Genomic DNA, 15420 nt, shown 5'->3' on the forward strand with positions numbered 1-15420 from the left:
TCTCTCTCGCTCTCTCTCTCTTTCTCTCAAAAATAATTAAATATTTAAAATAAGTTTCTCTTTCCCTCTGCCCCTCCCCTGCTTGGGTGCTCTCTCTCTCTCTCTCTCTCTCTCAAAACAACAACAAAAAATTAGAATGAACAGAAAAGTGTTTCTTATTCCTTGCCTCTTCTATGAACTTACTCACTTTGTACATCAGGCATGTTTCTGCATTTGTTACTGAGAAACACTCTTAGGCACTTTATTTTTTTTTTTTAAGTTTATTTATTTATTTTGAGAGAATGAGAGAGAGAGATAATGAGGTGGGAGGAGCAGAGAGAGGGAGGAGAGAGAATCCCAAGCAGGCTCCACACTGTCAGCACAGAGCCCAATGCAGAGCTTGAACCCACCAACCACGAGATCATGACCTGAGCCAAAATCAAGACCTGCTGGCTTAACTAAGCCACCCAGGCACCCCTGCAGTTTATTGTTTGAACAGGCACAAGCAGGTGATCAAGATACACTGCCCCACCACCACATTCTTTAGGAAGAGCCACGCATACTCTTTCTTCTTGAACTTTAGACTATGAATTTTTTGAAAAGCCCAATGTTATTGGGACACCTGGGTGGCTCAGTGGGTTAAGCATACAACTCTTGGTTTCTGCTCAGGTCAAGATCTCACGGTTTCTGGGTTTGAGCCCTGCATCGGGGTCCATGCTGTTAGGACTCTCTTTCTTGCCCTCTCTCTTTGCCCCTCTCCTGCTAATTCTCTCTCTCTAAAAATAAATACATAAACAACAAGAACAAAAAAGTCGAGGGGTGCCTGGGTGGCTCAGCACATTGAGCATATATGACTTCGGCTTAGGTCATGATCTCGCAGTTTGTGAGTTCAAGCCTCACTGCTGTCAGAGGAGAACCCACTTCAGATCCTCTGCAGGTCTCTCTCTGCCCCTACCCCACTTGCACATGCTCTCTCTCTCTCTCTCAAAAATAAATAAAACATTAAAAAGAAGTCAATGTTATTGAATTTTATTTATTTTTTTTACTTTGAAATTACTTTATTAATTGCAATGTATAATATATTAATGCAAAAGCATAATAGTTTACTGAGGGAGTCATAATTAGTCTTTATAAATAAAGTACACAGATAATATTCATAAGGCCACTTCCATACATATTAGCTTGAATTTTATCATTTTTTAATGTTTATTTTTGAGAGAGAGAGAGAGACAGAGTGAGAGCAGGGGAGGAGCAGAGACAGAGGAAGACACAGAATCCAAAGCAGGCTGCAGGCTCTGAGCTGTCAGCACAGAGCCTAAGGCAGGGCTCAAACACACAACCACGAGATCATGACCTAAGCCAAAGTCAGACGCTTAACTAATTGAGCCACCCACACACCCCATATTAGTCTGGACTTTAAATGTAACCGTATTCACTTCAGAAGTAATGAATTACTGAGACACACACCACCATGGATTAATCTCAAAATAATTATGCTGAATGAAAGATGCTAGACAAAAAAAAAAAAAAAAAAAAAAGAGTACATACCGTATTATTCCACTCACTTAAAACTGTGGAGGGGCACCTGGGTGACTCAGTTGGTTAAGCATCCGACTTTGGCTCAGGTCATGATCTCACTGTTTGTGAATTCAAGCCCTGCATCAGGCTCTGTGCTGACAGCTCAGAGTCTGGAGGCTGCTTCAGATTCTGTGTCTCCCTCTCTCTCTGCCCTTTCCCTGTTTGCATTCTGTCTCCCAAAAATGAATAAACATTAAAATAATAATAATAATAATAAGTTAAAACTATGGAAAATAACAGGGGCACAAGGAAACATTGTGGGATGATATACATGTTCACTATCCTGATGGTGATAGTAGTCAAAACTTAACATATTATACACTTCAAATATGTGCTGCTTATTGTGTGTCAATTATACCTCAATAAAGCTGTTTAAAAATTATTTTATTTTATTTTTTGTTATTTTTTTTTAAAGAGAGAGAGAGAGAGCAAGCAGGCACAAGTAGGGGAGAGGAGCAGAGGGGGAGAGAGAGAGAGAGAGAGAGAGAGAGAGAGAGAGAGAGAGAGAGAATCTCAAGCAGGCTCCACACTCAGCACAGAGCCTGATGTGGGACTTGATCTCATGATCCTGGGAACATGATGTGAGCCAAAATCAAGAGTTGCACTTGATCTTAGCCAGAAGGCCGAGAAGCGATACCAAAATCAAGAGTTGAACGCTCAACCAACTGAGCCACCCAAGTGCCCCTAAAATTTGAATATAAATTAAAACAAGCAGAGGCATTCCTGTAGCCTAGAGACCATTTGCTTAGTGGTTTTTAGTTCAAGGCACAATGACACTCTATTAAAAGGAACTGTGAGCTGAAAAGGATTTATCCTTCCTTAAGATTTAAGATCTTTTTTCAGCAGCTCTTTCTGCCCACAGGTCCTGTCCCTGTGCCCTGTGCTTTAATAAAATCACCTTTTTGCACACACATGCACACACAAAAAGATTTGTGTTTCTTTGCACTCACAAGGTAGTTGACTCTTCCTTTGAGAAGGAGAAAAATAAGGTAATGTTCTCAACTGTCAACCTTCTCAGATTGTTTTGTCGATAATGATGGCAAAGATTATATACTTACCATTAAATCTCCCTTGTTTTCTTTTCTCCCTTCTATCTCTTGGGCAACCATTTTCTGAACTTGCCATTATCACAGAAAATATAGCTTGGTTTCAAAACTAAAACATCATCTTTATGAACTAAAAACATTGAAAATGCACATTTCTGTCTGGTACATCATTTGCTAACATTGAAAGAGCCATTCTCAAGAACTTGAGAAGGCTGTTTTCATTTTTCTGACACACTCAGCCACCACCAACCTCTAAGACTGACTGTCTTTCTGAATCACCTTCCTTTGCCTGAACTTTTCTTTTCAGGTCAGAATCTCTTCTTTAGGCGGTTTGTCTGTGACTCTCCAAACTCACTGTCCAAGCAAATACCTTCTGAGCTCCTTTGCTATTTCTTTCACGTATTATTGTTTTGACCAAGAAGAAGAAAGGAGAATATAAGAAAAGCTTCTTTGGAGTCTTGAAGGACACATCAGAGTCAAGTGGGAAAAGCATGGTGGTGACTGGGTGGTTCTTAGCAGAGAGGAGGGACATACAGGAGCACAGAGGTGAGACAGCGTACAGGCTGGGAGAGACAACTGGTTCAATACTGTAGGACTGAGGTAAATAGATCATGGAGACCCTTGTACAGCAAGAGGGGACATCTACTTTATCCTGTGAGTGAGGGAAAGCTAGGTAGTTTTAAACAAGGCAAGGTCAGGGTCAGATGTGTGGTTCTGAAAAATCTCTCTGGCAACCAAAGTGAGTTTGGGTTTGGCAAAATTTGGCAAAGAGGTCATTTAGGAGGCTATTGTGGTCATTCGGGAAAAGTGAATGAGGGCTTGAACTAAGTAGGTAGATGGAAATGAGAAGCATTTAGAATAAAAAAACCCACAGGTCCAAGTGATGCATTATTACTTTCAGGGTTGGGATGTTGAAGAGGTAGGGGAAGAAAAAAATATCTTTTCCTTCTACCCTTCTAGGTTCTTGGCTGGGGCTCTGAAACCAAAGACATATAAGCAAGAGAAGAGCATACAAAAAATTGATTTTTTAAAATATGTTTTACATGACATGGGAGCCTTCATCAGGAAATGAAAACCCGGGGCACCTGGGTGGCTCAGTTCGTTAAGTGTCCAACTTTGGCTCAGGTCATGATCTCACAGTTTGTGGGTTCAAGCCCCACATTGGGCTCTGTGCTGACAGCTCAGAGCCTGGACCTGCTTCAGATTCTGTGTCTCCCTCTCTCTCTGCCCCTCCCCTGCTCTCTGTCTCTATCTCTCTCTCTCAAAAATACATAAACATTAAAAAAAAATTTTTGTTAAAGGAAATGAAAAACCAACAAAGCAGTTAAACCGGATTGTTTTTATGCTAGGTTTTATGAAGAGTGGTAGGTCATGAGGAAAATGCAATAGAACAAAAGCATATGAAATAAGGGTAGTTAATAAGGGAAGAAATTTAGCAAGGCCTATTCATTCTGATTCCTCTTGGCATCTGTTCTGTGAAAGGGAGGCATACACAAAATGACTTCCAAAGGCTCAAGGAGTCGTAAAACCAAAGGAAAATCCTGATAAATCCAGCTTGACAGAAATGTGGGTTTTTTTTTTTTTTAACGTTTATTTATTCTGAGGGAGAGTGCATGCAGGCTGGCAAGGGGCAGAAAGAGAATCCCAAGCAGAGTCCCCTGTCAGTGCAGAGCCCAATGCGGGTCTTGATTATGAGATTATAACCTGAGCCCAAATCAAGAGTCAGACACTTCACCAACTGAGTCACCTAGGCACCCCTACAGAAATGGCTTACTAAGGGGATGAGTAGATCTCTGCGGCCCTATCTCTCATAAGACCTGCTTTTTTAGCCTTAGAGACTGGGGAATACATTCTGGGAGACTCCCCACCCCACAGGAGGAAATGTTTGAGAATAGTTGTGTCATAGTCACATCTCCAAAGAAAGTTAAGAATGTTATGTCCCAAGGGTGTACTTAATAGTATGTTTAGACAAAAGAAAGTGTGGGAGGGGAGTAGCTATTATGGAGAATGCTTCGGGTCACAGAGAGATAGTCATTGTGGATTTATCCAAGATGGCATTTGTGTGGCTCACCCATCTGTCTGCAGAGGTAACAAATGTCTCCTCCTGGTAAAAACAGAGCACCTTTCATATGATGGTCTTATGACCTGTTTGAGGGGAGACAGGGAAGGTCAGTGGATCCTTCCTTGCACCTACCCTCTCTCAAAATCCTTCAGCTTAAAATATTAAATATGCTACTCTGTCATATTTTGGTAGTGTGTCCTGAACCCCACGAGAGACAAGGAGGGACCAAGAATAACTCCCTAGTTATTAGGATGACTGGGAGGAGAATGGTATCTCCAAGTGAAATAGAAAGTACAAGAGACAGGTTAGTTTAGGGCGAGGGGAACAATGAATTCAGCTTAGGACCATTAAAAGATAAACTGAGGCATCCTAAAATTGTAAGAGTTGGGGCACCTGGGTGGCTCAGTCGGTTGAGCATCCAACTTCGGTTCAGGTCATGATCTCACAGTTGGTGGGTTTGAGCCCCCGCATCTGGCTCGCTGCTGTCAGTGCAGAGCCCACTTTGGATCCTCTGTCCTCCTCTCTCTCTGTCCCTCCCCTGCTCATGTGCATGCTCCCAAAAATAAACATTAAAAAAATTTTTTTTAATTGTAAGAGTTTATTTGAGCAAAATTCAATTTGAATCAAACAGCATCAAACCGCAAGTGGTTAGGAGCCCTCTGTCAACAGGAGTCAGGGAAAACACTTAAATAGAAAATGTGTAGAAGCCAAGAGAAGAAATTATTTGATTGTCCAGTTGGCTGTTGATTGTATTCAATGTTTCAATTTCATAACCTTGAGGCATTTCTGTACTTACATTTTAGTTTGCTTAAGTAGGCTGTCATGGCATTAGAGCCACATCAGTCTAATGGCCTTCTTTTTAATTAACTTGACAGGACACATGGAGATTCAGGTGCCAAAACACCAGAGATATCTAGCAGGTTGCCGGATATATGAATCTCATGTTAGGTAAGTCTGAGCCAGAAACATAGAAATTAGATTATAGATGATGAATAATATGTCATGAAAATTGTGAAAGACTTTGAAATAGTCAAAAGTACATGGGTGAACTTCCATGGAATGCTGGGCATTTTTAAAAGGACTCTCTGGGGTCATCTGATTGTAAGGGGTATGTGCCTCTATCTTTGACTAAGCTATTTTACAACTCTGCAGAGAAAGAAATTAATTTACAGAAAACTGATAGTAATGCAAATGTCTCCTGTCCATAACAATGCAAATGAGTCTTGTCCACAGCAATGCAAATGAGTTTTGTGTGGTAGGGAATATGAATATATAAATCAAATTCTTCCTTGAACCAGTCTGAACATCCTTACTTGTTACCTCATTAATAAATGAGTTTTTGACATATGCTCATTTTATATTTGTATGAGGGCCAGAATTTTACCTTTTTGAAACTTTAACAATTTTGAAGGTTTCACCAGCATCCCAATGGATTCACCTAACAAAATCAGGTAAATCATGTTGCTGAAGAATACCTTGTGGGCTGCTTAATTAAGCCCGGGAATATTTTGCTTTTGGCTCTCAGAGTGAACAGTGAATATTCAAGTGGCAATCATACAACAATAAACTGATTCTGTTTCTCTAGGTTTTTTCTCTTTATTTTTTTTTAATATATGAAATTTATTGTCAAATTGGTTTCCATACAACACCCAGTGCTCATCCCAAAAGGTGCCCTCCTCAATACCCATCACCCACCCTCCCCTCCCTCCCACCCCCCATCAACCCTCAGTTTGTTCTCAGTTTTTAACCATCTCTTATGCTTTGGCTCTCTCCCACTCTAACCTCTTTTTTTTTTTTTTTAGGTTTTTTTCTCTTTAATGATTTTGTATTTTTGGTTTTGTTTCTGATACATCTACAGCCAATAGGTTTCTCATCATTGGTGGCAACAACAATCAGGAATTTGACTTTATATTCTGACCATTTGGTGGTCTCACTAAGTTAATTGGTAGTTATAGAGATATATTCTCTTTTGGATAAGAGATGACAGAGAATCTAGTTGGTCCTTTTTGTTTTTTTGCCTTTTTTGTCTATTTATGAGTTCAAATCAGTCAAGATTTTCATGGCTCCTGGAAAGAAGAATGACTCTATATCTGATCTGGTGAGTTTTTGTGTTTCTGTGTTCACTTCTGACCTGTGACTAAAGTTGTAGGATCAAAGCTGTATACTTTCTTTTTTTTTAATTAAAAAAATGTTTTTAATGTTTATTTATTTTTGACAGAGAGAGAGACAGAGCATGAGTGGGTGAGGGGCAGAGAGAAAGGAAGACACAGAATCCGAAGCAGGCTCCAGGCTCTGAGCTGTCAGCACTGAGCCCAACGCGGGGCTCCAACTCACAGACTTCAAGATCGTGACCTGAGCCGAAGTCGGACGCTCAACTGACTGAGCCACCCAGACACCCCAAAGCTGTATACTTTCTTTGTGTCTATGCATCTCTGTGTCTTTATGGCTATAACCAAGAAAGGCCCTCACATGTTGTGGAGTGTGAAATGTTTACGAAGTTTGGAGACCTCTAATAAATTAGATTAGTATGTCTCTTTTTCCTAATTAAATTTTTTGTTTATTTTGAGAAAGAGAGAGAGAGCGCATGCAGGGGAGGGACAGAGAAAAAGAGAGAATCCCAAGCAGGCTCTGTGCGAACAGTGTGGAGCCCAACATAAGGCTGTCAGTGGGACAGGGCTGGAACCCAGGAACAGTGACATCATTGATGAAGGAGCATGAGGCAGGCTGAGGGCAAAATTCAGGCTGGTACTCTACCCGCCCCCCCCCCCCCCCCCAAGGTGGAATATGTGTGATATTCCTCAGACACTCCCAACTACCCAAGAACAAAGGAAAGGGGTTTAAGTGCTTGCCATGGTAATGTGGGAGACTAAGGCAAACGCAAAACTGAATTCCCTTACTGTCTACAGCCCACTGACAAGTCCTTGAAACCAGCAGAGTGACCGCCCTCTAGGAGCTCAGCTGCCTTGATAATGACACTTTGTTAGGGGCAAAAGAAAACCTTAGCTTAACATTACCCCAACCTCAAGGATCCTGTAAATCAACTTCCTTTATCTCAACTGCCCCAAGATATATGCTGGCAATCATATTCCAAGCTTATGGCCCCCGGATATGCATTTCATATGATGAAGAGTCTCATGACCCTTCATGAGGTTTTATTAAACAGTGATAAATGGTGTTTCCCTAGCAACAGCTAGCCCCTCAAGGTCTTGGAAACCTTGCTTCCAAAATTCCTTAGAGACTTACTCTATCCCTGACCCCCTCCCAACCTGAGGGTATAATGAGTTTCCTTCAAGACCCCAGTGCAGCTCTTCCTGCCCATGGGTTCTGTTCCCATGCTTTAATAAAATCACCTTTTTACACCAAAAACATCTTCAAGAATTATTTCATGGCCGTTGGCTCTGGACCCCACGAATCCCCCATCACCCCAAAAACTTCATCAGTTATGACCCCAGCCAAAATCAAGAGTCGGATGCCCAACCAACTGAGCTGCCCAGGCACCCCAGATTAGTATGTCTCTTAAAGGAGCTCTGTTCCGGAGTGCCTGGGTGACTCAGTCTGTTGGGCATCCAACTCGATTTTGGCTCTGTTCGTGGGACAGAGCCTGAGTCAGTCTCCACGATGTGTGTGGAGCCTGTTTGGGATTCACTCTCTTTCCCTCTACCCCTCTACGTTCTCCCCACTCACCATCTCTCTCTAAAATTAAATAAATAAATAGGAGCTCTGTTCTGACTGGCTTATTGAGATAAATACATACTTACATAAATCGAATATTCCTAAAACTACCCAAAAATAATGAAATTAAACTTCCAATACTTTAAATGTGTAGGAATTTTAAAAACCCTTCTTAGAAAATTCTAGTATAGAACGAAGCCAGGATCAAATAATTAAAGCAAGTCTTTGGTAAATGATATTCTTTTAACGTTTGGTTAAAAAAAAAAAACAAAAACCACACAGCTATGTCTTTTCTCGGGGTAAACTATAATACAAATGTGTATTTATTTTAATTGAGTTTGCTTCCTTACTGAGAGATTAATGCAAACTGCCTAATTTTATTCACTTAATGATGTAAAACCTAATGTTATTCTGACATGGTTTAGGAACATGAAAACCGTAAATTTGTTCAACAAAAATGAATCATTAATTGACAGACTTTTTATATTAAGAGTATGTTTCATAATATATTGACCTAAAACTAGTTTGTGTTCTGTAAGTAGCCGAAAATTTTGTACTAAGTTGAGCTAATTAATGGTAATTCTTGAATGTCTAGATATATTCTAAGCATCATTTTAAGTTTATATAGCTTTGCTTCTTTTAAAAAATATACTATAGACAGGCTGTATCTCGGAGTCAGATTAATAAACGTGCTCATTTTTGTCACTTAGAAAAAGGTATATAAAGGCTGTAGTGGCTGTAGAAAGTTGTGTTCTATATACTTAGGAGTTTGGTTAGTCTCCCAGGATGCGTGAATATGACCACTCCCAATTATTCACCTTCTCGTAGATGGAGGACAGAGCTAGACACGCAGAGAGTAACTGTGCGCTAGTGTCAATCCCCGAAGAGAACGCGAAGTCAACATAGCGAGCAGTAACATAATGAAGTATTGCTAGGCGTGCTGAATTCCCAAAGGTAGTGTGCGGACCCACGCTCCCTCCGCCCCGCCCCTTTCCACGCTGACACCTTTTCCCGGCAAGCTTCAGTTTCCTCCGCCTCTCCTTTTTCCGGTGCCACACGTCATCATTCTCGCTTCCCGGTAGCTAAGGCGATGAGAGGGACTTCCCAGTTGGGCGGGCGGAAGTCATGTTGGATCAGGGCGAATCCCTGAGGCGTGCCGGCTGCACCTAGGAAACAGTCGCGCAGGCACCTGAGTTTTCTGAAGCACAAACGTTTAGGGGTGAACGTGGAGGAACGTAGGGTCTGAGGAGCGGTGGTTTTGTGGCCTGAGAACAACCGGCTTGCCCCATTCCAAGATGGCGGCGTGGCTTCACTGAGAGTCTTGCTTCCGCTTCTCCGCCGGGGGAGGCCCTCTTTGATTGGCCAGAGGACGGCGCTGTGGCGTGACGCACAGGGTCGCTGACCAGTCGTCTGAGAGCTGAGCTGGACTTGGCGGTGGGAGCCGGAGCGGGGCTCTAGCAGCTGTGGGTGCGGACGCGGCCAGGTGAACTGCTCCTGCCAGGTGAGTGGGAGCGCAGGTGATGGGGAGCCGAGGGCACGGACTGGAGTCTCTGTAGGGACCGAATGGGTTGCTCCTGGGGCGAAGCCTCTTCTCGGCGGCTTGGCGGGCAGAGGAATTTAGGGACTCAGTGACCCAGGGGTCTGCTGAAGAGTGACGCGTTCCTGGTCAGGCGGTGCGGCCGGCCGGCTTCTGGCTCGGGAACTCTAGGAATCGCGGGGTGCGGAAGGATTCAGGTTTCTTTTTAGAGTGGAGTAACCTGAAATGGGATGAATGACTTCTGCCTCGTGACAGCTGGAACTAGGATCCGGGGCTACGGACTACGCTTGAAGCATTAAACTGTGCTTAAACTTGGCTACCGTGTCCTGAAAAGTTATGATTTGATGGAATGACCGATTCAGTTTTTGGCGTGTGTGTATTTTTGGCAGACACTTCTACAGAACCTTTAAAGTTCTTTTCATTCATTCATTAACTCATCCATTCATCTATTAGCCTTTTCAGAAACTCCTCCCCTGTGAGAATATGATGTGAGTCAAAGATCGACCGTCCTAGAAAAATGCACATTCGCTCATGCACACAATTTTGCATACAGCTTCAGAAGATTTATTGACGCTCTGAAGTGCCCCGTTGGTTTTGTGCCCAGATTTAAGAATCCATGTTCTAGAAGAGGCGACGGGAAGAGACAGTGGGAAACGGAAAGAGCAGGTTTTAATATGTAGCTGCCTGGGGACATTGGATGGAGTCAGTATCTTTCATTAATGTTTTGAGTGGGTACCAGTCAGTGAATGAAACCTGCTGAGGTACTTGTGGAGAATTGTGATATTAGAACTTGCGTTTATTCCCACCTGAGTTATCCCTTTGCCACTTCGTAGCTGCAGAAGGGCCTCCTATGTAAAGGGTGCTTCAGTTTCCCGCCTTTGTCAGAAATAACAAGTAGATGCCTTAGAGTGTCAGTTGGAGCAAACATTTAGAATTTTTGTGGTCTGGGTTGTGTGTAGTGGGCTAATTCCTTCATTTGCTTTTCTAGCCGCATAAAATCATTCCCTGGGTGGCTACGTCGGTTAAGCATTCAACTCTTGATTTCAGCTCAGGTTGTGGTCTCACAGTGGTGAGATTGAGCCCGTGTCATGGAGCCTGCTTAAGATTCTCTCTCTCTTGCGGCACCTGGGTGGCTTAATTGGTTAAGCATCCGACTTTGGCTCGGGTTAATGATCTCCTGGTTTGTGAGTTCAAGCCCCCTGCATTGGGCTCTCTGCTGTCAGTGCAGAGCCCCCTTTGGATCCTCTGTCTCCCTCTCTCTCTCTGCCCTCCTCCTGCAGGAGCTCTCTCAATCTCTCTCTCTAAAATAAGTAATAGGGGCGCCTGGGTGGCGCAGTCGGTTAAGCGTCCGACTTCAGCCAGGTCACGATCTCGCGGTCCGCGCGGTCCGTGAGTTCGAGCCCCGCGTCAGGCTCTGGGCTGATGGCTCGGAGCCTGGAGCCTGTTTCCGATTCTGTGTCTCCCTCTCTCTCTGCCCCTCCCCCGTTCATGCTCTGTCTCTCTCTGTCCCAAAAATAAATAAAAAAAAAAAAATGTTGAAAAAAAAATTTAAAATAAGTAATAAACATTTAAAAAAAAGATTCTCTCTCTCTCCCACCCTTTGCCCCCCACCCTCAAAAAATCATTCCCTTAGTCCGTATTATTTACAGTATGACACTTCTCATAATAACACTTATTATTGGAGACACTTATTATTCAGCACCTCAGGAAGTGAGCACTAGAGGCCACTAATAACATAGATTCTTTAATTTGCCTGTTTTTCCCTTTTTCTTGAGGGTCTTGTTCCCGTGAACCCTAGGTGGCTGAGATATGTGTTAGCCTTAGCCTAGACTTTAGAATGCAAATAGGGTGTATGAAACACTCAATGGAGTTGGCATTGTCTGGGTTTGAAAAGCTTAGTCTAAATGGTTATTTTATCAACCAGAATTTTTCGAGGCACGAACATAAGCAACCCTGGTGAAAAGGTCCTGGTGAAGGACTCGCTCAGCACGATAGCAAATTTGGCATTATAATTTTGGTGATCCCAAGTAGAAATATTTTTGCTAGGAACTGGTGGTGGTTCTCATTACAAATTGGACTCACAACGTCAGCATCCAGTTCTTGTCTCCCCAGGTAACAGAGGAGGGGAAAGGGCACAAAAACAAGATCACTTGGAAAGTAGAATTTAATGCAGTGTTTGCTTTAATAAAGCAAGGAAGGGAGGGGATCAGGGAGGAAGGTAGCTTGGTGCTGAAACAAGGCTTGAGACTGACTCTTGGGGAAGGGGAATTAGAACTGGCTTGGTTGAGATGTTGCATGATCTATGAGGAGGTTTACATTAGTATTATTCAACTACTTGCAGCTTGGAAATGATCAAATGATTGTAAACCCCCCACATGTTTTCATTTATTTAAGTGCTAGAGAGGAGAGTTGAGAAAGGAATAGTAGGCAAAGAGAACTGTGAAGTTAATTGGCTTTGGGAGTCAAAGGGAAGGGAGATGTTGTCATCCTACAGTGACCAGTTCTTCTAGACTAAGTGTTTAATTTTTTTTTAATCTTTATTTATTTTTGAGAGAGAGACAGAGTGCGAGCAGGGGAGGAACAGAGAGAGAGGGAGACACAGAATCTGAAGCAGCCTCCAGGCTCCGAGCTGTTAGCGCAGAGCCCAACGCGGGGCTGGAGCTCACAAACCGTGAGATCATGACCTGAGCCAAAGTTGGCCGCTTAGCTGACTGAGCCACCCAGACTAAGTGTTTAAAGAACATTGTTGGGTGACCATCTTCTTTTTTGAAGTTTAGTTGAGAAATTCACATAAAATTAAAAAGCCTCATCTATAGTTTCTTTTCAGACTATGGCAACATATTTGGAGTTCATTCAGCAGAATGAAGAAAGAGATGGTGTGCGCTTTAGTTGGAATGTGTGGCCTTCCAGCCGCCTCGAGGCTACAAGAATGGTTGTTCCCCTGGCTTGTCTCCTCACTCCTTTGAAAGAACGTCCAGACCTGCCTCCCGTACAATATGAACCTGTGCTCTGCAGCCGGCCGACTTGCAAAGCCATTCTCAATCCACTTTGGTATGAATTCTTTTTAAAACTAGTAAAAAGGAAGAATGCAGTATATTATGATTTTTATGTGATTCTCATAAAAGTGATTCAATTTGGGCAAATCATCAAATTTGGGATTAGTAGTAGATGGTGAGATTCTGAGGTTATGAATGCTTGTAGAAGTCTAGGGTGGGGGAATGGGCTAAATAGGGATGGGCATTTAGGAGGGCACTCGTGATGGGCACTGGGTGTTATTTATATGTAAGTGATGAATCACTAAATTCTACTACCGAAACCATTCTTATACTATATGTTAACTAGGATTTACATACAATTAAAATATATATATATATTTAAAAAAGAATGCTTGAAGAAGTCTGAGTCTTGCTGGCCTAATATTTGAGATAAAATTGGAACTTACAGGAATGAGGTAGAAGTCAAGGGAAAGGATTGGAATTCACTTTTTTTTCTTATTTCTATTTGTTTTTGGTTTAACCATAGATTATATTGGTACCTTTCGAAGCGTTTTCCCAAAAAAATCAGAAAGCTTTTGACGGTTTTCTCATACTTACCTGGTATGGTGATGCTATATGGCAGGAAGTAATAGGTGGAAGAAATTATAACTCTTAATGATGGTTAAGTGTAATGTTTTGTACCTGAGATCATGACCTATGATATTTTCCTGAAATGTGGGCATTATTTGAAAGAATCTTTAAACAGGTGAAGAGTATCAGAAATATTGTCTAAAAGGTAATAAGACTTTTATATGAGGGAAAAACAACACTCATATGAAGGAACATTTTTTACTTCATTCCCCTTACTTTTACTTATTACACCCATTCATAAGATGCTGTTACTCTTCTTTCAAAGAGGTAGCCATTGCTTATTAATTTTCTAAGTGCAGAAAGGGAGAAAAAACTAACCAAAGCATTATCTTTAACCAGTTCTAGGAAGCATGCCTCCCAACCTTTCTTCAAGTGAGGTAGGTGAGGTGAAAGTCAGGCAAGTGTTTCCATGTGTGAAATTTAGTATTGACATTTAGTGGTTTCACGTATCTTAACAATAAAAGTGCTAGAAAAATCTCACAGATTATGTTAAGAACAGGACAAAAGGGAATAACCTGTAACTTATATAAAATCATGACATTTTAAGTATTGTCAAGGGAATTAGAAAAGAGAAAAAAAGATTTACTAATTCTTCAGTGCTGCTGTTTGAAGGAAATTTTTGGTGTATTTAACAGCCATAACTCTTAACTGCAGTAGACATTTTACATCCCTCCATCCATTCATGCTCAGAATGATATCTGAAACATATCTATGAGATTTACTAAACTTAAAGATTACATTTGAATGCTTTCCACATTACAAATGAAAATGGTACCTAGCTATAATATTTATCTTTCTCACAGTCAGGTTGATTATCGAGCAAAACTTTGGGCCTGTAATTTCTGTTTCCAAAGAAATCAGGTATGTGAATTTTTTTAAGTGTTTTTCTGTGTTTCATTTTAGTTGAATTACTCTGAAAAAAATTAAGTAAGGTTGAATTTGTGTCTGTCTGGGTAGTCATCAATTTCTGCTGACCTCAAGGCAATAGCTTTTGTTAAGCATAATTGAACACTGAACATATGTGATTTTTCTGTTGAACGATGACTCAGTTTCATTATGTGGGTTTTTATCATTTGCTCTGGAGGGGACATAAAATTCCCATTTTTGATGTCCTCTGTAGGCAGTGAATATGTTATCCTAAGAAAACAGATATGTCGTGTATATTTCATTTGACTTCAGTTTATTCTAATTGCATAGTGTGTACACTACTGAATTTTCACTTTTTGATCTTTATAACTTTCAGGGTCCAAGTACCCTGAATGAAATGTTGAGCATTTCTTGATTTAAAAATTTTAAAACTACTGGGGCACCTGGTGGCTGTTGATTAAATGTCCAACTCTTGATCTCAGCTTAGGTCATGATCTCATGGTTTGTGAGTTCGAGTCCCACACCAGGCTCTGTGCTGACAGCGTGGAGCCTGCTTGGGATTCTGTCTCTCCCTCTCTCTCTGCCCCTCCCCTGCTCATGCACACACTCTCTATCTAAATAAATGTTTTTAAAACATCATCAAATTATACATTTAAAAGAGTGAATTTTATGGTATATATAATATATCTCAATAAAGCTGTTAGAAAAATTTAATTATTTCCAGTATAGCATATAGTGGTTTAGTACCTCTTAAGATATTAATAACATGCATTTATTTATTCACATATTTAATCATAATTGCAGTTAATAATCTCATTTTTTGATACATCTCACAGTAAGTGAGATATCACAGTAAGTGATAAATAGACCAATCAGTGTACTAACTATAGGCTTGGGAATTATGAGCAGGTACCATTCAAAATTCACCTCCATGAGAGATTCAGGAGTATGTGCAACTCTTAAAGGCATTCAGAATTGAGGTCCATGTTTAATACAGTTATAGTGAAAATTCTAAGGCATCAAAAGACAATGTCAGCAGAGTAAAAATGTAGT

General features: G+C 41.3%; 1 protein-coding gene across 3 annotated transcripts in view; it reads left to right on the plus strand.

Moving 5' to 3' along the window:
* Positions 1-9425: 9425 nt before the first annotated feature.
* SEC23B (SEC23 homolog B, COPII coat complex component) overlaps positions 9426-15420 on the plus strand; it is a 51509-nt gene continuing 45514 nt past the window's right edge. The window contains exons 1-3 of one of the 3 annotated variants that reach the window (XM_053890461.1): positions 9426-9838; positions 12691-12925; positions 14304-14361. In XM_053890461.1, coding sequence (XP_053746436.1) covers positions 12705-12925; positions 14304-14361 — 279 coding nt within the window. In that variant the 5' untranslated portion in view covers positions 9426-9838; positions 12691-12704. The remainder of the gene's footprint in view (positions 9839-12690; positions 12926-14303; positions 14362-15420) is intronic. The other 2 variants (XM_019462416.2, XM_019462415.2) reach the window with 2 other exon arrangements.

This window comes from Panthera pardus, unplaced genomic scaffold, assembly GCF_024362965.1.
Source record: "Panthera pardus isolate Hobbes unplaced genomic scaffold, ASM2436296v1 HiC_scaffold_25, whole genome shotgun sequence".
NCBI classification, from domain to species: Eukaryota; Metazoa; Chordata; class Mammalia; order Carnivora; family Felidae; genus Panthera; species Panthera pardus.